This window comes from Belonocnema kinseyi, chromosome 1 (assembly GCF_010883055.1).
Source record: "Belonocnema kinseyi isolate 2016_QV_RU_SX_M_011 chromosome 1, B_treatae_v1, whole genome shotgun sequence".
Taxonomy (NCBI): domain Eukaryota; kingdom Metazoa; phylum Arthropoda; class Insecta; order Hymenoptera; family Cynipidae; genus Belonocnema; species Belonocnema kinseyi.
In genome coordinates, this window is record NC_046657.1 from 150042895 (window position 1) to 150068185 (window position 25291).

General features: G+C 23.8%; 1 protein-coding gene across 9 annotated transcripts in view; it reads right to left on the bottom strand.

Annotated features, from left to right (window-relative positions):
• Positions 1-25291, bottom strand: part of LOC117168666 (protein polybromo-1) — a 149023-nt gene that overhangs the window by 53174 nt on the left and 70558 nt on the right. For all 9 annotated transcript variants that reach the window (XM_033354525.1, XM_033355018.1, XM_033354862.1 and 6 more), the window contains exons 14-16: positions 15342-15547; positions 8278-8614; positions 4185-4769 (exon numbers count right to left, since the gene is read on the bottom strand). In XM_033354525.1, coding sequence (XP_033210416.1) covers positions 4185-4769; positions 8278-8614; positions 15342-15547 — 1128 coding nt within the window. The remainder of the gene's footprint in view (positions 1-4184; positions 4770-8277; positions 8615-15341; positions 15548-25291) is intronic.

A 25291-nucleotide genomic window follows, 5' to 3' on the forward strand; every position in this document is an offset into this window, starting at 1 on the left:
TTGAAAATTAAAATTCGAAAATTTTTTCTAAAGCCTCCAGGGGACTTCGTTTTCGCACGAAAAAATTTTATGTGCCCTTATTGCATCCGGACCCACATTTTAGGTTTCTCAAAAAATTATAAAGATATTCCCAAATATGTTTGGGAACTTTATTTGGAATTCGCCCTGAATTCTTGTACATTTTTTTGAATTCTTCTAAATTCACTTAATTTTACTCAATTCAATTGCCTTTTTTTATGTTCTCTTTCATTCATATTGATGTCTTGTAAACTCACCTTAAATTCGTAAGCATTTCACCTAATTCTTTTGAATGTCCCTTTAGTTTTTCTGAACGCATTTCAAATTTACTGAATTCGAAGAATTTTCTCATATTTTTCAATTGATTTAAATTCACTTGATTGCTGTTTAAATTCAGCTTCATTTTTTTTATAAAATACATCGAATTTTTCTCATTTCCCTTCAATTATTCTAAATTCACTCAAAGTTTACTGAAATAAATGGATTTATTCGATTTCTTTTTCAATAAATTCATTTGAATTTGTTTGTTATCATTAGTCACCTTTTTGGTTAGAAATTAGTCAGATTTTCAAAGATTCGAGGTGATTAAATTTTTTTTTTTAATTCAAAAATTGTCGTAAAATGTTGAAAAAGCTCTAATTCTTTATATTTTGTGCTAATCAAAAAACTCGGCTAGAATAGTTTGAAAAGTATTTGGTATCTACTGAAAATTTTGAATAAAATTTTTGGTCTTATGAAAAAAATCATTTTTTTTTATTTTTTGAAAAATTTCGAAAAGTATATAACTTTTACAGTTTTCATAGAAATTAAACATTTTATTTGGATAATTTGCAAGTATTTGGCCCATCTATGAGAAACTTTTACAACAATTTTTATAAGTTAAAAAAAAAATTGAAAATTTTGAAAATGCTGTAATTTGTTAAATTTTGGGCTAATCGAAAAATTAGGGTAGAATATTTTTGAAATATATTTGGTATCTGGTGAAAACTTCAAATGAAATTTTCGGATCTATAAAAAAAATTATTTTTTCTATTTTTTGAAAATTTTCAAATTTTGAAAAGTATATAAACTTTTCGAATTTTCATCAAAATAAAAAATTTTATTTAGATAATTTGCAAGTCTTTTACCCATCTACAGGAAACTTTGACAACAATTTATAAAATTAAAAAAAAAAAAAAAATTCTCTTGAATGTGATATTTTTTAATCAATCAGACTTTGTAACAACGCTAAAATATTAAAAAATTTGTATGTCACTCTTAAAGAAAGACCGTTAACGAATATATTTTTATCTTTGGCAACACTTAAATTAATGGAAAATTATTTTTCGAAATGTTATAATAAATCAATGTTGAAATTAAATTCTGAAATTGAGAACAAGAAAATAAGTATTATCATCTTGCTTTCAAATTTATGGAAACATAATTTTCATAAGATTCTTGAGAAAATGTAGAAGATTTTTAAATATTTTAAGGGTATCAGAAAAGAATCTAGAAAATTTTAAAGAAGTTGTTTTATTATATAGGATTTTACAAAATATTATGAAAAATTCCAGTCTCCAAATTAAAAAAAAAAAAAAATTACCTTCCTATCTTCGAAATTTTCCCAGCAATTTTAAGAAAATTTGTTTATTCTTTTGAAAACTTTCAAAATTATTTTCATTTCTACTAAATATTTCTTAAATTTGCCTGATTTTTGTTCGTTTTCATTTTGCAATCTTATAAAATTGAAACATTTTGCTTTAACATCTTCTAAACTAATTTTTAGAGATTTTAGAAAATCGTTTGTTATGTTTAAAGACCTTTTTCAATTTTCTCTTATACTTCATTGTTCAAAATAGAAAAATATTTAAAACTTTCACACGAATACAAAATTTAGAAAAAAAACTTTACAAGTTTTAATTATTTTTGAATCGTTTCAAAACTTTTGAATATCTCTTAAACTTATTCAAAATTTTTTCTAAAATTATGTAATATGACAAAATTGCAAAATTTTGCTCTAAAATTTTTCAATCCCTTTTTGAAAATTAAAAAATCTCCCATGAATTTCAACAACTTTTTTTCACACCCTGAGACAATTCAGTTTATCTACAAAATTTGTAAATCTTGAAAAATTAAAAAAAAAAATGGTTTCAAAGTCTTCCATATTCTTTTAACCCACATTTTAAAATCTTTAAAACTTAAAATTCTTATTTGAAAATAAAACCAAAATTTTAACCAAGAAATGTGTTTTCATGCCAAGAAGCCTAATTCTCTATAAAACAATTTTATTTTGAAAACGAGAACATGAAATAACAACAAAAAAGTTTAATTACAATTAATCAGTTGACTTTTTTAACAAAATATTTGAATTTGCAGTTAAAAAACAATATTTTTACAAAAAAAAAAGAATTGTTAATTTTAGTTTTTAACAAAAAAACGAAATTACAACTAAGATTATGAATCTTTAACGAAAAAAACGTTAAATTTGAAAAAATTCTTCAAACTCTCAACCATGTAGTGGGAATTTTTAATGAATTATTTTTTTGGTTAAAAATTCTACTTTTTGGTTACAAATTCTACTATTAAATCAAACATGTAATTATTTTGTTAAAAATTAAAGTCTTTTGTTAAGAAGTAATCGTTTTTGGTCGAACATTTATATTGTTTCGTTGAAAATTAATTCTTTTTATTTAAAAAGTCTATTATTTGTTAAAATTCAACGATTGTTTTGAAAAATTCATCGTTTTTGGTCGAAAATTTATACATTTGTAAAAGATTCATATTTTTTAAATTGAAAATTTATCTTTTTTGATTGAAAATTAATTCGTTTTATTTGAAAAGTCTCTTATTGTATTTTTGTTTAAGAGATAATCTCTTTGAATTAAAAAACATACTTTTTGTTAAAATTCAACGATTGTTTTGTAAAATTTATCCTTTTTGGTCGAAAATTTATATTTTTGTAAAAGATTCATATTTTTTTTATTGAAAATTTATTTTTTTTTTATTTAAAATTAATTCCTTTAATTTGAAAAGTCTATTATTGTATTTTTGTTTAAGAAATAATCTCTTCTACTTGAAAAACATATTTTTTTGGTGAAAATTCAACGATTTTTTTCAAAAAGTCATCCTTTTAGGTCAAAAATTTATACTTTTGTAGAAAATTAATATTTTTTGGTTGAAAATGTATCTTTTGGTGGAAAAATCTTTTTCTTTATTAGTTGTCACAAATTCACCTTTTATGTTAGAGAGTTAATCATTTTTATTGAAGTCTAATATTATATTTTTGCTGTTTAATTTAAAACTCCACAAATTCATTGAAAGTTTAATTATTTTATTGAAAATTCCACTAGTTTCTTAAAAAGTCACATTTTTTTATTTAAAATAAATTTCTTGGTTCCAAAAATCTATTATTTGGTTTAAAATTTATCATTTTTGAGTGAAAGTTAGTTCTTTTGATAAAAAAAAAAAAAAGTATCATATTTCTGTTCCAGAATTAATCTCAATTCAACTATTTTGTTAAGAAGACATATTTTTTTCGAAAATTCATCCTTTTTGGATTGAAATTTTTCTTTTACTTAAAAAATCGTCTGTTTGGGTGGCAAAAATTCAACTATTTGCTAAAAAAGAAATCACCTTTTGGCTAAAAATTCATCTCTTGGTTAGAAATTCTACTATTTGGTTGAAAATCATTCATATTTTCAAATTAAAAATTATTTTTTAAAATGCAACTCTTCCTGGTTGAAGTTTAATCTCCCCTGCTTGAAAATTCGATCATTTGGTTCAAGATTCGTCGATCAGGAAAGTGTAATCAAAACTGTATTTGGTCCGCAAGTTGTAATTTTGAATAAAATGTTACTTTTTCAATTGAAAAAAAAGGTGACAAAAGATGAGAAACCCCATAATAGGAGAAAAAGGTGAAAAAGTAACGCTCGGGAGAACTGTGACACACATAACCTTAAAATATATACAAACGTTTTTAGCAAAACTAAAATTTTTTCGAATTAATTCACAAAAAAAGTGTGCAGGGCCGTCCTTTGGCATTTTCGCATCATTTCTCAAATTTTTAAGACAAAATATTTATTATTCTAGAAAAAAAAAAGCCGGGGGAACCTAAAACTGGTAAAATCGATAATTTTCAAAGTATAAAATGCCCTTAATATAGGAAATAAAATAGAAGATATACTCACAGGTTTATCCTTTTCAATTAGTTTCTCGCCCTCCTCCAACTCGGCAATTTCTTCCTTGTGCTTCTCAAGTCTCTCCTTGTAGACGGAAATGACTCTTTTCGGATCGAGCAATTTCTCGCGAGGCACAAGCTTCAGATGATCCGGATCAAAGTTCCAGTTCTTGATCTTCTTGAAGGATCTGGCCTTGGTCGAGTACCTCGACTCGCAAACATAGACATCCTTCTCGGGGAAGCTCTCCGGCACCATTCGGAAATAGTCCTTGACGCTGAGAACGCAACATCTGCCGGCGACTTTGGCGAGGGGAACTGCGATGTGAGCGTCGCTCTTGAATAGCTCCTTGTCGAGAAACTTCCTCGAGGCAACGTGGTACGTTTCGCTCGGACGATAAAAGAGATTTCCGTAGAGCATCTGCTGGCCCTCGGCATTCGTCCAGAGTCGCTCGATCAACACAACACTGTACTCCATTCCTCGTTCACTTGGTTCCACATAGGCAAAATCCCCGGCTCGATATACCTCCTGGTTGAAACTCATCGTCGCCCCATCGCCATTACTCGTTCCACCCGTATTCGAATTAGACTCTGATTCCTGTGCGAAAACAAATAAATAATATTTTCACAAGTCCATTTATTTATCTTCATAATAATAATTTAATTATCAATTTCCTTCAATTTTCAACAGTTGATAACTTTATTATCAATTTTTTGTCATTTCTAAAATTTGACCTTTACAATTATTATCAATTTTCTTCCACTTTCAACGATTGAAAATACAATGTTTCAATCTGTTCAATTTTTCAATGTTGACAATTGAAGACAAAAATCCATTTTTAATTTACAACACTTGAAAATTCAATTATCAATTTTCATCAATTTGCAACAGTTGATATATTAAGGATCAATTTTTGTTGGAAAATCAATATCTTGAAATCCGCGCTTAAGAATTATATTGTTTGCCTGCGAACTTAACTTCATGTGGTCATTCACTTTATTCATAACTTTTCTTTAAGTCTGACATTTTATTAATATTCTTATTTTGGATTGAATGATTAATATAATACACAGTTATTGAATTACTATTTGCTGTACTAGATTTAGCCTAGTTTCAGCAATTTTCTTCCATTTTTAACATTTGACAATCCAATTATCAATTTTCTTCAATTTTCAACACATTTATTCAATTTTTAAAGGTTTCCACAATTTTCAACAATTTAATTCAATTTTTAATAATTGAAAATTCAATTTCTAATTCTGTTTCATTTTTAAGCGTTGACACTTGAAGAAAAAAATCCATTTTTAATTTTTAACACTTGAAAATTCAATGACCAATTTTCCTCCATTTTCAAAAGTTGATAATTTAATTATCAATTTTCTTGCCCTTTTAACATTTAAAAATTTAATTATCCGTTGGTAACTTAATTATAAAGTTTTTTCCATTTTTCAACATTTGCAAATATGATTATTCGTTTTCAACTACTTTATTCCATTTTTTATTCTGTTCAATTTTGAAATGTTGACAATTGAAGAAAAAATCCATTTTTAATTTTCAACACTTGAAAATTCAATGACCAATTTTCCTCAATTTTCAAAAGTTGATAATTTAATTATCAATTTTCTCCCATTTTTAAAACTTGAAAATTTAATAGTCAATTTATAACAATTTTAATAATTTTTTAATAGTTAAAACTTCCATTTTTAACTGTTGAGAATTGAAAAAAAAAACATTTTTAATTTTCAACTGTTGAAAATTCAATGATCGATTTTCAACCACTTTCAACCGTTGGTCAATTATAAAGTTTTTTCCCATTTTTCAACGTTTGAAAATTTAATCATCCATTTTCAACAATTTTTAAGTGTTGACAATTTAAAAAAATCCATTTTTCATTTTCAACACTTGAAAATTCAGTGACCAATTTTCCTCAATTTTCAAGAGTTGAAAATTCAGTTTCTAACATTTGAAAATTCAATTATCAATTTACTTCAATTTTCAACGATTCTCTTCCATTTTTAAAAGTGGAAAATTTAACTTTTAATTCTGTTCAATGTTGAAGTGTTTACAATTGAGGGAAAAAAAAACATTTTTAATTTTTATACATTTCCTTTTATTTTTAACATTTTAAAATTCAATTATCTTCCATTTTTAATGATTGGAAATTCAATTTTTAATTCTATTCAATTTTTAAATATTGACAATTGAGAAAAAAACGTTTTTAACTATTAACAGTTGAAAATTCAATGATCAATTTTCCTCAATTTTCAACAGTTGATAATTTAATAATCAATTTACTTCCGTTACTAAAATTTGAAATTTGAATTATCAATTTTTTCCAAATTCTGAATAGTTAAAAATTTTCAAGATTTAATAATTCAATTTTGCAGTGTTGGATTTTTTCTACTATTAAAATTCCACTTTCTTCAAATTCATAAAGTTGAAAATTGAATTTTGCTTAATTTTGAACGATTGAATTTTCATGTTGAAAATTCCTTCAATTTAGAACAGTTGAATTTTGTATTTTGTTTAATTTTCAACAATTGGATTTTCAACTGTTGAAAATTAAAAATGATTTTTTTTTTCAATTGTTATAACCTACAAATTTAACAGAATTAAAAATTGAATGGTCAACCATCTCAAAACGGAAGAAAATTGTTGAAAATTGATCATTAAATTTTCAACGGTTGAAAATTGAAATTTCAACTATTAAAAGCGGAAGAAAATTGATAATTAAATTTTCAGCTTTTAAAAATTGAAGAAAATTGATTATTGAGTTTTTAATTGTTGAAAATTAAAAATGATTTTTTTTCAATTGTCAACACTGAAAAAATAAAGAAAATTGTTGAAAATTGATAATTAAATTAGCAAATGTTGAAAATTGAATTTTCAAATGTAAAAAGCGAAAGAAAATTGATAATTAAATTTTCAGCTTTTAAAAATTGAAGAAAATTCATTATTAAATTTTTATTTTTTGGAAATTAAAAATGATTTTTTTCCATTGTCAACACTTAAAAAATGAAGAAGATGGTTGAAAATTGATAATTAAACTATTAACTGTTGAAAATTGAATTTCCAAATGTTAAAAGCAGAAGAAAATTGATAATTAAGTTATCAACTGTTAAAAATGGAAGAAAATTGGGAGTTAAATTTTCAACTGTTAAAAATCAAAAATGATTTTGTTTCAATTGTTAACGCTTATAAATTGAACAGAATTAAAAAATTAATTTTAAACTATTAAAAAATGAGTCGAATTGTAGAAAATTGTTGAAAATTGATCCTTGAATTTTCAAATGTTAAAAATCGAAGAAAATTGGTAATTAAATTATCAACTGTTGAAAATTGAAGAAAATTGATTTAAAAAATTGATAACAGTCATCCAGTGGATTCCCTGTCGGGAATTTTCGAAGCCAAGTAAACATTTGTACATTTTTTCTTGGTAAGATTGAAAAACAAAATTTAAATAATAATAAATAAATTATCAACTGTTGAAAATTGAAGGAAATTGATAATAGTCATCCAGTGGATTCTCTGTCGGGAATTTTCGAAGCCAAGTAAACATTTGTACATTTTTTCTTGGTAAGATTGAAAAACAAAATTTAAATAATAATAAATAAATTATCAACTGTTGAAAATTGAAGAAAATTGATAATAGTCATCCAGTGGATTCTCTGTCGGGAATTTTCGAAGCTAAGTAAACATTTGTACATTTTTTCTTGGCAAGATTGAAAACAAAATTTAAATAATAATAAATAAATTATCAACTGTTGAAAATTGAAGAAAATTGATAATAGTCATCCAGTGGATTCTCTGTCGGGAATTTTCGAAGCCAAGTAAGCATTTGTACATTTTTTCTTGGTAAGATTGAAAAACAAAATTTAAATAATAATGATAAATAAAAAAAAGAAATAAAGTTCAAATTTTACCATTCAAACTCAGAACTGGTTTCCGGTCTGAAATTTCCCGCGCAATTCAAATATTGCTTTCTCAAACGTAGAATATTTAAGGAGAAGATGTAAGAAAAAGATCAAATTTTTCGAAAAAAAAGTGGAATTTTGCACACACAAAAAAAAGGGAGGTGTAAAAATAAGTTTGATTTGAAACTTACTTTATCGTTCCCGTCGCAGCTTTCGTCCTCGGCCGGCATGGACATTTCCTGCTCAACTTTGACACGCTTGAGTTCAGCAACTTGTGCTGACAGATCGAGGAGCGTATAGTTGAGAGCTGGAGAATGCAAAAGATCACCACTTCGAGTGACATCGTCTCGGGTGCGCAAGAAAAATGCCTGGAGTTCCACACTGTCCTCGAAGGGCTGCGAGTCCGTGCGGGACAATTTTCGTGCTCTTTCCAAACACGAAAAGACATCCTCTTGGAATCGATCGAGCCTCTTATAGACGCCCTTGTCCAATCTTCGCTTTATCAGATCCAATGACAAACCGCGAATCCTAAAATATCCATTTTTTTCATTTTTTTTTAAAGATTCTATCATTGGAGGGCCGTACTTTAATAATACTTACGTAAAGGATTATAATAATATTAAATTTAATAATAATATTCATATATCAGCATTTTAATCTTGTAATAATTTTAAGATCAAATCTTTTTTTACAAACGGAATAAAACAGTATTTCAGATAAAAATTTAACTTTCTTTTTAAATTTATTAATTTACTTTAAACAAAACAAAAATTATTTATGCTATAAAATATGGCTTTTTAACCAAAATACTTATATTTTCAACATAATAGTTGAATTTTCATCCTAAAAAGATAAATTCCCAACTAAAAAATGTCATAATTTATATTTCAATAAAAATACGAATTTTTTCAACCAAAAAGGATCATAATATTATCATAATAATTCGGATAAAGAAGAAAGGAATTTAAAAAAATCCCTCTTCCTAGTCAGAATCCGTAACAATTTGAAATTTTTGAATTATAATTTTCAAATTTGGTTATATTGTTCTTTGCAAATTTATTTAATGTTTTTAAGTTAAAAATTCATCTACTTGGTTAAAATTTAAACTCTTTCGTGAAAAACTAATTTTTTTTTGGTTGAAGTTCCATCATTTTAATTGAAAATTCATCTCTGATTGAAAATCAATTTTTTCTACTCAAAATTTAGCTAATCCATTTTAAAAAATGCAACTACTTTGCTGAAAATGCATTTTGAAAATTCGTCTTTTTGGTATAAATTTTAATTATTCCAGTTGAAAATTCATCTTATTGCTTGAAAATTCATTTTTGATTATAATTTTTTTTAGTTTTTGGATGAAAATTCAACTATTTCGTTGAAAATCCACGTATTTTGTTAAAAAATCAATTTTTTTTTTACAAAGTAAACTTTTTTTGTTTGAAAAATTCTTATTTTCTGTTAAAAATTCAAGTAATCTATTTAAATAATTATCATTTTAGTTTGAAAATTCAAACTTTTAGATTTAAAATAAAATTACATGGTTCAAATTTAAACTCTTTTCTTAGAAAGTAATTTTATTGGTTGAAAATTCATCAATTTAATTTGAAATTGAACTATTTATTTGAAAATGCATGTACTTTGTTTGAAATTAGTCTTCTTTTTAGTTAAAAATTCATCTTTTCTAGTTCGAAATTCAATTTGATTGAAAAAATGGTATTTTTTAATTAAAAACTCAACTAATAAGTTGAAAATCGATTTTTCATAGAAGTTTATCTCTGTTTCTTAGAAAGTTAATTTTATTGTATAAAAAAATCTTCTTTTCTGTTAAAAATACAGGTATTCCAGTTAAACATTTATCATTTAAGTAAGAAATTCATCTTTTCTCGTTAAAAATTCAACAATGTGGATGAAAAACTTGTCTTTTTAATTGAAAATTCAATTATTTCGTTGAGAATCCACGTATTTTGTTAAAAAATCGATTTTTTGTAGAAAATAATTTTTTCTTTGAAAAATTCTTCTTTCCGGTTAAAAATTCAAGTATTCCATTTTCATAATTATCATTTTAGTTGAAAATAAAATTGCATGGTTTAAATTTCAACTTTTTTCTTCGAAATTAATTTTATTAGTTGAAAATTCATTATTTAAATAAAAAATTCATTTCTTTGGTTAAATTACATGAGCTATTTGATTGAAAAATTAGTTTTGGTTCCCTTTTCCAAATTTTAGATAAAGAACGTACTTCAAGTAGTTTTTAGAGTAGAAGCAGAATTCAAAGAATAAAAATATTTCTGAATTATAATTTTCAAATTTGGTTATATTGTTCGTTGCGAATTATTATTATATACTTTTTAGTTAAAAATTCATTTACTTGGTTAAAAGTTAAACTATTTCGTTAAAATTTATTTTTCTTTTGGTTGAAAATCAATTTTTTTAAATAAAAATTTAGCTATTCCAGTAGAAAATTTAATTACTTTGCTGAAAATGCAATATTTCTTGGTTACGAATTAGATTTTGAGCAGAAAATATTATATTCTAATTTTTGTTGAAAATTGATATTTTTTATTTCAAAATAGAAACTATTTTTTTAATTGATGTAATTTGTGGAAAATTCGGCTTTTTTGTGAAAAATTTCGATTATTCCAGAATTAAACTACTTTGTTTAAAATCAATTTTTTTTAATACAAATTTAACTATTCCAGTAGAAAATTGAACTTTTCTAGTTTTTATTGAAAATTGATATTTTTTATCTTAAAATAGAATTTTTTTGTTTGAAAACTGATGTATTTTGTGGAAAATTCAGCTTTTTGTAGAAAATTAATCTTTATGGTTGAAAATTCATCTTTTTGGTATAAATTTCAATTATTCCAGTTGAAGATTCATCATTTTAGTTGCAAATTCATCTTATTTCTTGAACATTAATTTTTTGACTGAAAATTTAATTTTATAATTTTGGTTGAAACCTGATTAAAATTTTAAAATATCAATTTTTGTTTGTACGAAAGGAACTTTTTCTTTGAAAAAATCTTCTCGGTAAAAAATTCAATTATTCCATTTAAATATTTATCATTTTAGTTGAAAATTCATCTTTTAAATTGGAAATAAAATAACATAATTGAAATTTAAACTCTGTTCTTAAAAATTCATTTCTTTAGTTAAAAAGGATTTTTTTAAATATTCATATCTCGGTTGAAGAAAGGAATTTAAAAAAATGTATCCAAATCAAAATCTCTCACAATTTGAAGATGCTCTCATTCCAAATTCTAGATAAAGAAAGTACTTAAAGTAGTTTTTAGAGTAGAAAAAGAATTCAAAAAATAAAAATATTTTTGAATTATAATTTTCAAATTTTTTTATTTTGTTCGTATCGAATTCATTTCTTTTTTAGATAAAAATTCATCTACTTGGTTAAAAGTTGAACTCTTTCATTAAAAATTATTTTTTTGTTGAAAATTCATCTGTGGTTGCAAATTAAACTACGTTGCTTAAGATCAATATTTTTAAATACAAATTTAACTATTCCAGTAAAAAATTTAACTTTTCTATTTTTGATTGAAAATTGATATTTTTTATCTCTAAAATAAACTATTTTTTATTTTTTTTAAATGGATGTATTTTGTGAAAAAAATTAGTTTTTTTTGTGTGAAAATTAATCTTTATGGCATAAATTTCAATTATTCCAGTTAAAAATTCATCTTATTTCTGATCTTTTTTAATAATTTTTAATTTTTTTTTGTTTGTTGAAAATTCAACAGTTAGGTTAAAAATTGAAAGTTGCCCGCAAATATTAAAAAACTTGACCAGAAAAAACCAAGAATTTGAAATCATCTGCCTAATCGCCACCCTGGAGAACTTCGTTTCAAAATTCCTTGATATTTCCTTGACCAATTTTTCATTTTCCCTGATCATTAATATTCAAATTCCAGTTTTAGTTATAAAATTAATTTTAAACCAAAAAAAGGCTTTTCACTAAAGTAGAATTTATAATTTAAATATTAATTTTCTACAAAATAGTTAAACCTTCAAACAAAGAGATGAATTTTCAACAAACAAAAAGTAAATTTTCCACGGAATAATTAAAATTTCAACAAAACGGTAAAATTGTTAACAAATACATTACAATTTTCAACCAATATATGTCTTAACAAAATAGTTTCATTTTCAACTAAACAGTTGCATTTTTATCCAAGAAAGATCAAATTTCTCTTAAAATAGATGAATTTTTAATTTAAACAAAAAAAATGCAAGAAAATAGTTGATTTTTTATCTTGAAAAAATTTCAGTTCTCTTTTCAACACAGAAAATATTAAATTAAAACAAAAAGTACATTTTCTACGAAAAATACGACTTTTCAACTAAATTGTTGAATTTTCAACCAAATAATTGCATTTTTATCCAAGAAAAATCAAAATTCTACAGAAATAGGTGAATTTTTAATTAAAAAATGCAATATTTAAAAAAAATAGTTCAATTTTCAACCAAACAGTAGCATTTTTATCCAATAAATGTGAAATTTCTTCTAAAAGAAATGAATGTAGAAAATAAGACCTTCAAAAAAAAATAGTTGAATTTAAAAAGAAAAACGACACATTTTTTTTTTAATTGAACTTTCATTCAGAAAAGATTTCAATTCATTTTTCAACAAGAAAATATAAATTTTCAACAAACAGACAATTTTCTACGGAATAATTTTTAACAAAACAATAGAATTTTCAACCAAAGAGTTGAATTTTTTTCCAAGAAGGATCAAATTCCGCTTTAAACAACAAGACAAATTTTTAAATAAAAAATTGAAAAATTGAATTTTCACAAATTTAAACAAAAAGTAAATTTTCTAAGAATTAATTAATATTTTAATACAAAAAGACAAATTTTCAATCAAAAAAATAATTTTTCAACAAAATTGTTGAAATTTAAAACAAATAGTTGTATTTTTATCCAAGAAAAATAAAAATTCTACTGAAAAAGTTGAATTTTTAAATCAAAAATGCAATATTTAGAAGAAAAAAAGTTCAATTTTAAACCGAACAGGAGCATTTTTATTCAATAAAGCTGAAATTTCTTCTAAAAGAAATGAATTTAGAAAATCAAACCTTAAAAAAATAGTTGAATTTTTAACCAAGGAAAATTTCAGTTCACTTTCCAACACCAAAATAAGAATTGTAAACAGTAGGTTAATTTTCTGCTAAATAGTTGAATTTTCGACCAAAAAATATGACTTTTTAAGAAAATTGTTGAATTTTTAACCACATAGTTGCATTTTTATCCAAGAAAAATGAAAATTCTATTATAGCAGGTGAATTTTTAAATCAGAGAGACAAATTTTCGAAAAAAAAAGTTGATTTTCATCCAAAAAATTTGAATGGACTTTTCAACGCAAAAGTACAAATTTTAAACAAAATGCCAATTTTCTAAGAAATAATTGAACTTTCAACAAAAAATTTGCATTTTCTTTTTAAAATAATACAATGTTTCTACTAAAAATATGAACTTTGTAATTCAAAAGGACAAATTTTCGGAAAATGTAGTTTTCATACAAAAAAAAAATATTTCAGTTCACTTATCAGCAAAAAATATAAATTTTAAACAAAAGGTTAATGTTATACGAAATCACTAAATTTTTAACCAAATAATAAAATTTATTAACTAAAAATATAATCGTCAAGAGAAATTTTTTGCAAAACCAGAGTGGCCGTTTTAATCGAAGGAAAAAATTCACGGTTTTTTGCCGATTCACAAGCATTTTTCATGGTCAATGAAATTTAAAGAATCGAACTCTGAAGCCAAAAAATGTTCCATTTGAAGTAATAAAAATTGAGCTACAAATTGAAGCATTCAAAACGAAAAAATTGAATTTTAAACTTTTAAAATTGAAGTTTAAACATTTTTGGATTCCATAATTTTGTATTCAATGTTCAATCATTTACACCTAAAAAACGGAAGCTACTTACATTTTTTGCAACTGAATGATATTAAATTAAATGCAGTTAAGACTGCCAAATTAAATTTTTTTAACTTTTATAAATTATGGATTTCAAAAGATGTAGATTCAGTTCCAAAAATATTAATCCGCGTTGTCATTTTTAATTCTCTAAATTAAAGAAGCAATCATTAAATTTAAATTTTTTTAAATATCATTTTAAGCAATTTTAGACTAGAAACATTAAAAGTTGAACAATTATATTTTTTTGTAAACTGAACACTTCTTAAATTAAAAACTATATTAAATTAATTTAATTTTAAATAGTTTTGAAAATCCTTAAAATGCTTCAAAATCTTGAAACATTGAAATATTTTACATTTTTTCAAATATGAAATTATTTTTCAAATTTGCTCAGAACATCTAAACATCTTTTAGAATAATTCGAATTATTCCTGAAATTTTTTATTTAATCCTGTTACATAAAAAAATTTCTTTAAAATCTCCTACATCAATGTTCAATCATTTTGTAAATCTTTCTAAATCTGTTTAGAAATTCTCTGAAAATTAATTTCTTTTAAATAAAAAATAATTTTCAATTTTTCTAGAAAATGTTTTTACTCTTCTGAAGTCTTTTAAAATTCTTAAAAAGCCTTCGGAATATCTTTAATTTAGCCGAATTTTGCCTAAAAATAACCGGCGTTCAATTGTCATTTATACACAAAAATTCAACAATTTAACTTAAAAATTAAATTCTTTAAATAGAAGAATTAAAATTTAACGTACAAACTTGACCTTTTTTGTGTTTAGTTCTGAATATTTAATTTATAATTGTTCTTTATCTTCATTAGAAAATTTCAAATTGCATGGGTTAAAAATGGAATATTTTAGAGCGAAATAATATTTTAAATTTAATAAAAGCCTTTGATTCTGAATATATTATTTAAAAGTTGTTTTAAAATTGCAAAAAGTTTCTAAAATTTAAATCTTAAGTGCAATTCAATTTGAAAAATCATTAATTAATTTATATTCACAGCCCATCCACTAAAAATGTTCTACATAAAAAAATCTTTGATTTTAAACGCTTTTGATTGTTAAAGTCCATAAAACTGCATTTTAAAATGCTTTAAATTAAAAATGTAAGCTTAAGATTAAAAATCTAAAATGGAGAATTTTTTTAAGTACACGATTTTCAAATTATGCATTGAAAACTGAATAATATCATAATTGTAAAAGTTAACAATTTAATTCTATATTTAAAAAACGGCCACCCTGAAAAATGCAAGTACTGTTCCTAATTATTTGATGATTTTAAACCTCAAGATGAAAAATATTCCTTACTTTTTTCCATCAACAATATCGTGCTCGGGAAGCTCCGCCATAGAATCGGAATAACATCTTCCTTCTTCATCCTGATGGTTATACAATGCTGTAAATATCGTGGCCAATATTTCCTGTACGGCCGCTCCCACGTCGGGAACACTTTCCTCATCCTCGCTTAGTTGTAATTTAGTTTGCAGAACTAAACGCTGCAGAATTAAGGCATCCTAAAAAGAAAATTTACATTTAAAAATTTCCTAAAAACAGTATGTAATATTAAGGCGGTATCAATTCAAATCCTAGAGAAAAAAATTCCCTCGCAATCCCCTTAAAGTTCATGAATTTGAATAATAATTCCAACACATTTTTATTTTGTCTTCTTATATTTAAAATTCAGTGTATATTTAGATCTAATTAATAAGGGTAATATATGAAATTCAATTTAAACCATTTCAACTTTCTAACTTTTCAAAATATTGCATTTTTAAACAACATAAATGCATTTTCAGCCAAATTTTTTTAATTTTCTATAAAAAATACGATTTTTCATGAAATACCAGAATTCTCAACCAAAAGCTTAAATTTTCAACTGAAAAATATCAATTTGAAACTAAATAGTTGTGGTTGTAACTCAAAACGATCAATTTTCTGCTAAAAATGGAATAAATATTAAATAAATAATATATATAAAAAAATTAAGAAAAATTAAAAATTAAATTAAATTTAAATTAAATCAACCAATCAGTTTTAATTTCAAACAAAAATATGAATTTTTAATAAAATTAGGAATTTTCAAGTAGAATAGTTGAAGAAAGATAAAGTGTCATCAATTTTGATCCAATTAGTTGAGCTTGTAACTAAAAACGATCAGTTTTCATCCAAAAATGGAATATTTAAAGTAACAATTAACAAAATTCATTAATTATTTATTAATTGGCATGTATTGTTAGCCCAAAAGATCAATTATTAACAAAATAGCTAACTTTAAGCCAATCAGTTTTATTCTTAAACGAAAGTATGACTTTTTAATAAAATTACGAATCTACAACTAGAATAGTTGAAGAAAGATAGTGTCAAACCAAACAATGAATACTTATATTTTTAGTTTAAAAAAATTGATATTCAATAGATGAAGTTTCAACCAAAAAGATGATTTTTTACTAAAATTATGAATCTCTAACTGGAATAGTTAAATTTTCAATCAAGAAGATTCATTTGTAGGAAAAAAAGACGAATTTTCAACTAAAAAGATAAATTTTCAACAAAAGGGATTAATTTTATACTTTAAAATCACGAACTATTTAATAAGTTAAATTTTCAGTTAAAAAAATATACTTGAAAAATAATTTGAAAAAAAAATAAAATTCTCAACGAAATTGTTAAATTTTTAAACAAAGTGATACATTTTTCACTAAAATGATAAATCTTCAACAAATAAAGATCACAAAACAATTTTTCTTCACTTTTTTTAGATTTCCAGGGTTTTCAAGTAAAAATATTGCATTTTTAAACAAGATAAATGCATTTTCAGGCAAATTTGTTTAATTTTCTTTAAAAAATAGGATTTTTCATGAAATACCAGAATTTTCAACCAAAAGCTTAAATTTTCAACTAAAAAATATTAATTTGGAACTAAATAGTTGAGGTTGTAACTAAAAACGATCAATTTTCTGCCAAAAATGGAATGAATATTAAAAAAATAATATATAAAAAAAATAAAGAAAAATTAAAAATTAAATTAAATTAAAATTAAATCAATAATAATATTAAATATTCAGTTAAAAACTTAATTTATTATTTATTAATTTAGATGAATTTTTAACAAAATATTCTCACTTTCAACCAAACAGTTTTATTTTCAAACAAAAATATGAATTCTTAATAAAATTAGGAATTTTCAACTAGAATAGTTGAAGAAAGATAAAGTGTCAACAAAATAATGAATAGCTAAATTTTTAGTTGGAAAAAATTGATATTCAATAGATGAAGTTTCAACCAAAAAGATAAATTTTTTATTAAAATTATGAATCTTTAACTGAAGTAGTTAAATTTTCAACCAAGAAAATCCATTTTTAGGAAAAAAAAAAAAGAATTTTCAACCAGAAAAGATCAATTTTCAACAAAAGAGATTAATTTTATACTTAAAAATGACGGACTATTCAATAATTTCAATTTTCAGTAAAAAAAATTCTCAACCAAAAGCTTAAATTTTCAACTAAAAAATATCAATTTTGAACCAAATAGTTGAGCTTGTAACTAAAAACGATCAGTTTTCTGCCAAAAATGGTATAGTTAAATATTCAGTTAAAAAAGTTGATTTATTATTTATTAATTTAGAAGAATTTTTAACCAAATATTTTCACTTTCAACCAAACAGTTTTATTTTCAAACAAGTATATGAATTTTTAATGCAATTAGGAATCTTAACTAGAATATTTGAAGAAAGATAAAGTGTCAACCAAATTTTTAGTTTAAAAAAATTGATATTCAATAGATGAAGTTTCCACAAAAAAATAGCTTTTTACTAAAATTATGAATCTTTAACTGGAATAGTTAAATTTTCAACCAAGAAGATCCATTTTTAGGAAAAAGACTAATTTTCAACTAAAAAAGATAAATTTTCAACAAAAGAGATTAATTTTCTATTTAAAAATGACGAACTATTCAATAAGTTAAATTTTGAGTTAAAAAAAATATACTTGAAAAATAATTTAAAAAAATAAAATTCTCAAAAAATGGTTACATTTTTAAACAAAATGATATATTTTCCAGTCAAATAAAGAATCTTTAACAAATAAAGGTCACTAAACAATTTTCCTTCACTTTTTTTAGATTTCCAGGGTTTTCAAGTAAAAATATTGCATTTTCAAACAAGGTAAATGGATTTGTAACCAAAATTTTTTTAATTTTCTACAAAAAATACGGTTTTTCATTAAATACATGAATTCTCAACCAAAAGCTCAAATTTGCAACCAAAAAATATCAATTTTGAACCAATTAGTTGAGCTTGTGACTAAAAACGATCAGCTTTCTGCCAAAAATGGTATAGTTAAATATACAGTTAAAAAACTTCAATGCAATTTCCGTGAAATTGCTATCAATTTAGAGAAATTTAAGGTAAATGAAAAGAAGTCGATGAAATTCATAAAAATTCAGGGTGAACTTTAAAAAATTAAAATGATTGGAAAACAATTTAAAAATATGACAAAGCGTAATTGAATTCATGAAATTTGAAAAGAGCTTAGAAAAATTCAAGGGAATTAAAAAAATGTTTACGAAATGCCTGGATACTTTACGACGTTGAAGTTTGCCACAGATATGGATTTCCAAGTTGTGTAATTAATTTAAAAAATACAATTACGCCATGTTATTTTTCTGCAATTTTTATAAACAAAGTATGTATCGGATCAAAAAATCAAGTGCACTAATTCATTCCTCTCGAAAAAATCTAGGTGTGCATTTTCTTGTTTTATCGTAAACCCATTTTTTAAACAATTAGAGCATTTGTTCTTCAGCGCTCGTTTGCTCCGTGTCCGTAAATATGGATTTCAAAGTTGTGTAATTAATTTAAAAAAAAAAAACTAAGAGTCACATCAAAAAAGTAAAAACACCTCTGGATTCGTCTCGGAAATATCTCGATGTGCATTTTTTGTTTTTTTTATTAATTACACAACTTTGAAATCCATTTCTATGGGCACGGAGCAACAGAGCGCTGAACAACAAATGCTCTAATTGTTTAAAAACTGGGTTTACGAATAAACAAAAAAACAACACATCTAGATTTTTTCGACAGGAATGCATTAGTGTAAAATAAGAATTCAAGTGAATTGAAAAATTAAAGAGGATTACAAATTTTTTTTAAATTCAGGGTAAATTAATAAGAATTGAGAGTGAGTTTCAAAAAATAATTTCAAATCTTATCCTATCTTTGAAATATATTAAGTGAATTCAAAACAATTAAAAAATATATGAAAAAATTAATTTAATTCAGTAAGTTCAAAATCACTTTAGAAAAATTTAGAGAGAATTCAAAAGAATTTTTTGACATTTCTAAGACTTCAAGGTAAGGAATTTCGCATAAATTAATAAGAATTTAGGGCAAATTCCACATGAATTGCCAATATTTGAAAATCTCTTAAAATCATTGAACTCTTACGAAATCCGCAACTTTTTGTGAATAAATTCTTTTGGAATCCACTAAAATTCTAAAATCCCTTAACATTATTAAAACTCTTAGAAATCCCTTGAAGTTATCTAAATCTCTTGGACTCCTTTCAAATATCCTGAAATATTTCAATTCTTTAAAAACTTAAAAATTGTAATTTTTTAAAATAACCTAAAAAATTTCAAATCCTTTAAAATGTTTTGAAATCCTTTTAAATTTTTTAAAGCTCTTGAAAATGCCAAGGTATTTGAAAAAAAATTCTTGAAATCCACTAAAACATTATAAAATCCCGTGACATTCTCTGAAATCTGATATTTTCTGAGGTCCTAAAAAATTTAATAAATTACCTTAAAAGCTTCAAAACCCCTAGAAAATCCTGCAAAATATTTTAAAACCTTATAGGTCCTGAAAAATCGTTCCTTATCTTCCGAAATTCTAGAAAATCCTTTATCCTAAAATATTCCAAGCACTTTAAAGTCCCTTCAAATTTATAAAACTAATTTTTTTAAATCCTTCGAATCTGTTAAAATTCCCTAAAATATTTCAAATCCTTTTATTCCCCTGAAACTTGTAAAAGCTCTTAAAAATTTCCTTATAATTTTTTTTAAAAAACTCTAAAATCTTAAAAATCTCTTTAAATTATTGAAATCTATTAAAAATTTCTCGAAATTTTTTAAAATACCCTGAAATATTTCAAAATAATTTGAGACTATTCAGAAATAGGTATAGAATGTATATTGAATAGGCCTGAATTATTAATTTTTAACTTGAATAGTTTAATTTTTAACCAACAGATTCATTTCCACGAAAAGAGGCAAATTTTGAACTAAAAAAGATAAATTTTCAACAAAAAGAGATTAATTTTGTAATTAAAAATGACGGACTCTTCAATAAGTTAAATTTTCAGTTAAAAAAATAGTTACATTTTTTAACAAAGTGATACAGGTTCCATTAAAATGACAAATCTTCAACAAAATAATTGAATTTTAACCAAAAAGATGAATTTTTAACCAAGAAGATTAATTTCTACTAAAAATTAGAAATATTTTATAAAAGGACCAAACAAATTTCCTTCATTTTTCTCTGATTTCCAGGTTTTCCCTGACCTACGGCCTCCCTGATAAACTCATTTTTACTGCAAGATAAAAAAATCAATAAGGAAATGCTTTAAGCTCATGTATATAAATAGAAACTTAGCGGAATTCCAACAAAACAGTTGAATTTCACCAAAAAAATACAAATTTTCAACAAAATACATGGATTTTGAAGTAAAAAAATATAATTTTTTTTAATCTAAAATTAAGTAGTTAATATTTCACTTTAAAAAATCATTTGCAAAAAAACGAATTTTCTACCATGAAGATAAATTTTAAAACAAAAATGAAATACAAGCGAAAGACGAAATTTCTGTACAAAAATGAAATTTTCGGCCATAAAATATGAATTTTCAGCAAAAAAAATAGTTCAGTTTTCGATGAAATTTTCAACAAAAACACAAGAATTTTCAAGCAAAAAAAAAGAAATAATTTTTTAACCAAAGAATTGATTTTCTACCAAAAACAAAGAGGAATTCTCAACAAAATAAATAAGCAATTGAATTTTATACTAAAATAGATAAATTCTCAACCAAAAATAAAATAGTTCAGTTTTATATAAATAAATTAATGTTCAACAAAAAAAGGTTAAATATTAAAAGTGAATCTTTAAGAGAAAAAGTTCCGTTTTTGACCAAACAAATTAATTTTCAAATGAGATTAATTTTCTACAGAAAAGACTAATTTTAATAAAATACATGAATGTTTAACTGAAGAGATGAATTTTCAACAAAAATGATTGAATATCTAACTTGAATGGTTGAATTTTTACTTGACAAAATTAATTTTTAAAGAGTTCAATTTTGAACTTAATAAATGAATTTTCATTAACTTGGTGAACCTTCAACAAAAAAAGACCTAATTTTTAACAGAAAATTTAAAAAAAGAAATAATTCTTAGAACAAAATGTAATAATCGATATCAAAATTTGTTTAAAATTATTTTACAAAGTTAAACTAGAGTTATATGAATACATGAATTTTCAACCAAGTAGTTGAATTTTCGATTTAAAAAAAATCTAACCAACATATAGAATAATTCAATTTTCAATAAAAAATTTGAAAAATTGTCAAAAAATATTGTCAAAGAAGATTAATTTTCCACGGAAGAAGACGAATTTTCAACTGAACAATTGAAGTTTTTACCGAATAGTTGGATTTTAACCCAACAAGAAGAAAAAAGAAGGAAATACATTACATCTTCGTTTTCATTGAAAAGAAATAAAAATAATTATATAAAATCCTAATAACAATATATACTTTATATAATTAAGTATTTCAATGCTACCAATCACTGTAAACTTTCGAAGAAAATGATAATTTTATACAAAAAAAAAATCGATTTTTAAACAAAATACATTAATTCCCAACGATTTAGTTGAATTTTTAATTAAAAAAGAAAGAGTTTCATCCAAATAGTTCAAATTTAAAATAGAAAAGATTAATATTCAACTAAAACCGAAACAGTTAAACTTTCAGTAAAAGAAATTAATTAATTTTAATTAAATGATGAATTCTCAACCAAAACAGTTGAATTTTATGCCAAAAACGTGAATTTTCAAACATAAAGATTAATTTTCTATAAAAAATTAGAATTTGCAATAAAATATTTGAATTTACAATCAACTGGTTGAATTTTCAGCAAATAAAGTTTGATATACGTATTTATTTTTATAATGAATCATTTATATTCTTTTACTTATAAATAGTTTATATTTATTTTATTTTTTAATTTTTTCTTTTAAAATAAAATGTATTAATTCTTCGTTTTCACTGAAAATAAATTAAAATAAATTGATAAAATCCTAATATTATTAATATCTATATATTTTATATAATTAAATATTTTAATTCTAGCAATTATTGTAAACTTTCAATAAAAAGATAATTTTCTACAAAAAAAAGCTTTTTTCTTTTAAACAAAATACATTAATTTTCAACGAAACTAGAAAAGATTAATATTCAACTAAAAAGGAAACAGTTAAATTTTCAGTAAAAGAAATGAATTAATTTCTATTAAATGGTAAATTCTTAATTTATTTTCATAATAAATCATTTATATTCTTTTACTTATAAATAATTTAGATATATATTTAATTCCTTAATTTTTGTTTTAAAATAAAATGTATTACATCTTCGTTTTCATTTAAAAGAAATTAAAATATTAAAAAAAGAATTAAAGAAATTTTAAAAATTTAGGAAATTTAAACGATTAAAATTATTTATTAAAATAATAAAAAAATTTTAATTACTTAAGAAATTTCAGAATTGAAGAAATTAAAGTAATCAATATTAAAAAATGCGAATTTTCCACAAAGTACAGACATTTCCGAAACATTAGTTTAATTTTTAAATTCAAAATATCAATTCTCATCCAAATACTCTAATTTTTAGCAAAACAATGATAAACTGATTTTCAACAAAGTAGTTACATTTTCAACCAGAGGACAATTTTAAATTAAAATATTCAATATCAAAAGATAAGAAAAAAAATACTTAATTTTGAAATTCCCGGTTTTTTAATTGAATTTCCGGTCATTCCCAGGTCAATAAAATTCCTAGTTTCCCGGCCAAGTCGCCACCCCGATCACCTAAAAATTGTATTTATCCAAAAGTTACTTTTCTACCAAAACAGTTAAATTTTCAACCAATGAACTTTTTTTCTACTAAAAATATAATTGTCAGAAGGAAATAACTGTAAAAAAAAAAGGAAAATAAATATAAATACAGAGCAAATCAATTACTTGCCACAGTTACTTTCCCCCATTAACCCATTTTTACGGAAAGATAAAAATAAAAAAATCAATAAAAAAGAAAAGGAATTATGCTCCAGTATATAAATAGAACTTTAGTGAAATCGCAAAGATAAATGTCCATACCGACTCTCGAACCTTTTGACATCATCAAATAAAATCTAAATTAAAACGTAAAAACCCAAACTCAGGTCACGAACTAACTCCCATCCTCTTCAAGCGATTATTCGCTCATCAAAACGATGTATCAACCCATTAAAATAATAAAAATAAAACAAAACAAAAACAAAAAAGTAAAATAAAATAAAAATGGAATGTAATTTAAAGTAGTTTTACTTTCGTTTCCGTTTTCTTGCTCTTCTTTGGCATTCGCTGTTCTAGGTCTTTGTCTCTAAAGAGGCGAATTGAGCACGGTCGAATTGGTGATTTCTTGACAACATAGGTCTTCAATGGACCACTTGATGGGCACGGCGAGGAGGGTTCCGATCCGAACATATTTCACTATTTTTCCCTCAATTTCCCGCACTTGCCGCTGCTCGCCGATTACGAATTTTCAGTGTCAACTTTTCTCAACTACCGCAACAATCGCGGCCCGAGACGAGCAAGAAGCGTTAGCTGAGCGTCTCTCTCACATTATTTTGGGGCAAAACCGAGAACCGAACCCTAAGGCATTGTCGCCAAAATTCGAATCCACTTTCCGAAGAATTGTTCCGAGAAAAGTACTCTTCGAAGGTACGATTCGCACCACTTTTTTTTAATGCAAAATAAGGAAAGACACAACAAACATCCGAAATGCCGATTACATTTTTATGTATTACGGGGGGAATGGTAATCGAGAAGATTGGGAAAGTCGCTACTGCGCGAAACCCACTCGGCGACGACATAACCTAACAAATTCGACGCAAGCCTCAACGCGCATTGCAGCGGGAAATTTTAATTTGACCTATTTTTGTTTGTCGGAAGGCTGATTTGCGAAATTCTTATTTCTTCGAGACAACCACTTTCATGGCTATTTTAATCGGAAAAATCCGATTTTCTTCACTATTCATTTTTAAATTAATTGTTGTAACTGAATATTTAATTATTCCTTTTTTTACATTCCTTTTTGTAGTGAAAAAAAAATGTTTGTTGAAAACTTATTTTTTTAACAATACCATCATTTTTTAATTTCTTCAGTATTCACCTTTTTTGTAGAAAATTATTTGTTTCAAGATTCATTTATTTGGTTGAAAAATCATTTATTTGGTTAAAAATACAAGTATTTTTCATGAAAATTCGTCTCTTTTAATTAAAAATTAATCTTTTTCGTTCGAAATTCATTTATTTTGTTAAAAAATTATTTCTTTTATTAAAGATTCTTTTTTTTTCAAATAATTGTTTTAACTGAATATTTAACTATTACATTTTTAATTCATATTTTTCAGTTGAAAATTGGTTAACTGTCTTGTTGAAAAATCCGTTTTTTTTATTTATTTGCTGAAAATTATTTTCTTTTTTAGTTGAATATTCGCCTTCTTGGTAGCAAATTTCTGTTTGAAAATTAACCTTTTTGATTGAAAATTCAATTATTTTATATGACAATTTGTCTCTTCATTGAAAATTAATATTTTTGTTTAAAAATTCATCTTTATGGTTGAAAAATCATTTATTTGGTGAAAATACAAGTATTTTTCATAAAAATTCGTCTCTTTTAATTAAAAATTCATCTTTTTCGTTCAAAATTCATCTATTTGTTTAAAAAATTATTTCTTTGGTTAATGATTCTTTTTTTCAATTAATTGTTTTAAGTGAAAATTTAACTATTACATTTTTTAATTCATATTTTTTAGTTGAAAATTAATTAGGTATTTTTGTTGCAACTTTTTTTTTCAGTTGAAAACTAATTTTTTTAACAATAACATTTTTGGTTAACTGTCTTTTTGAAAAATCTGTTTTTTTTTCTGACAATTATTTTCTTTTT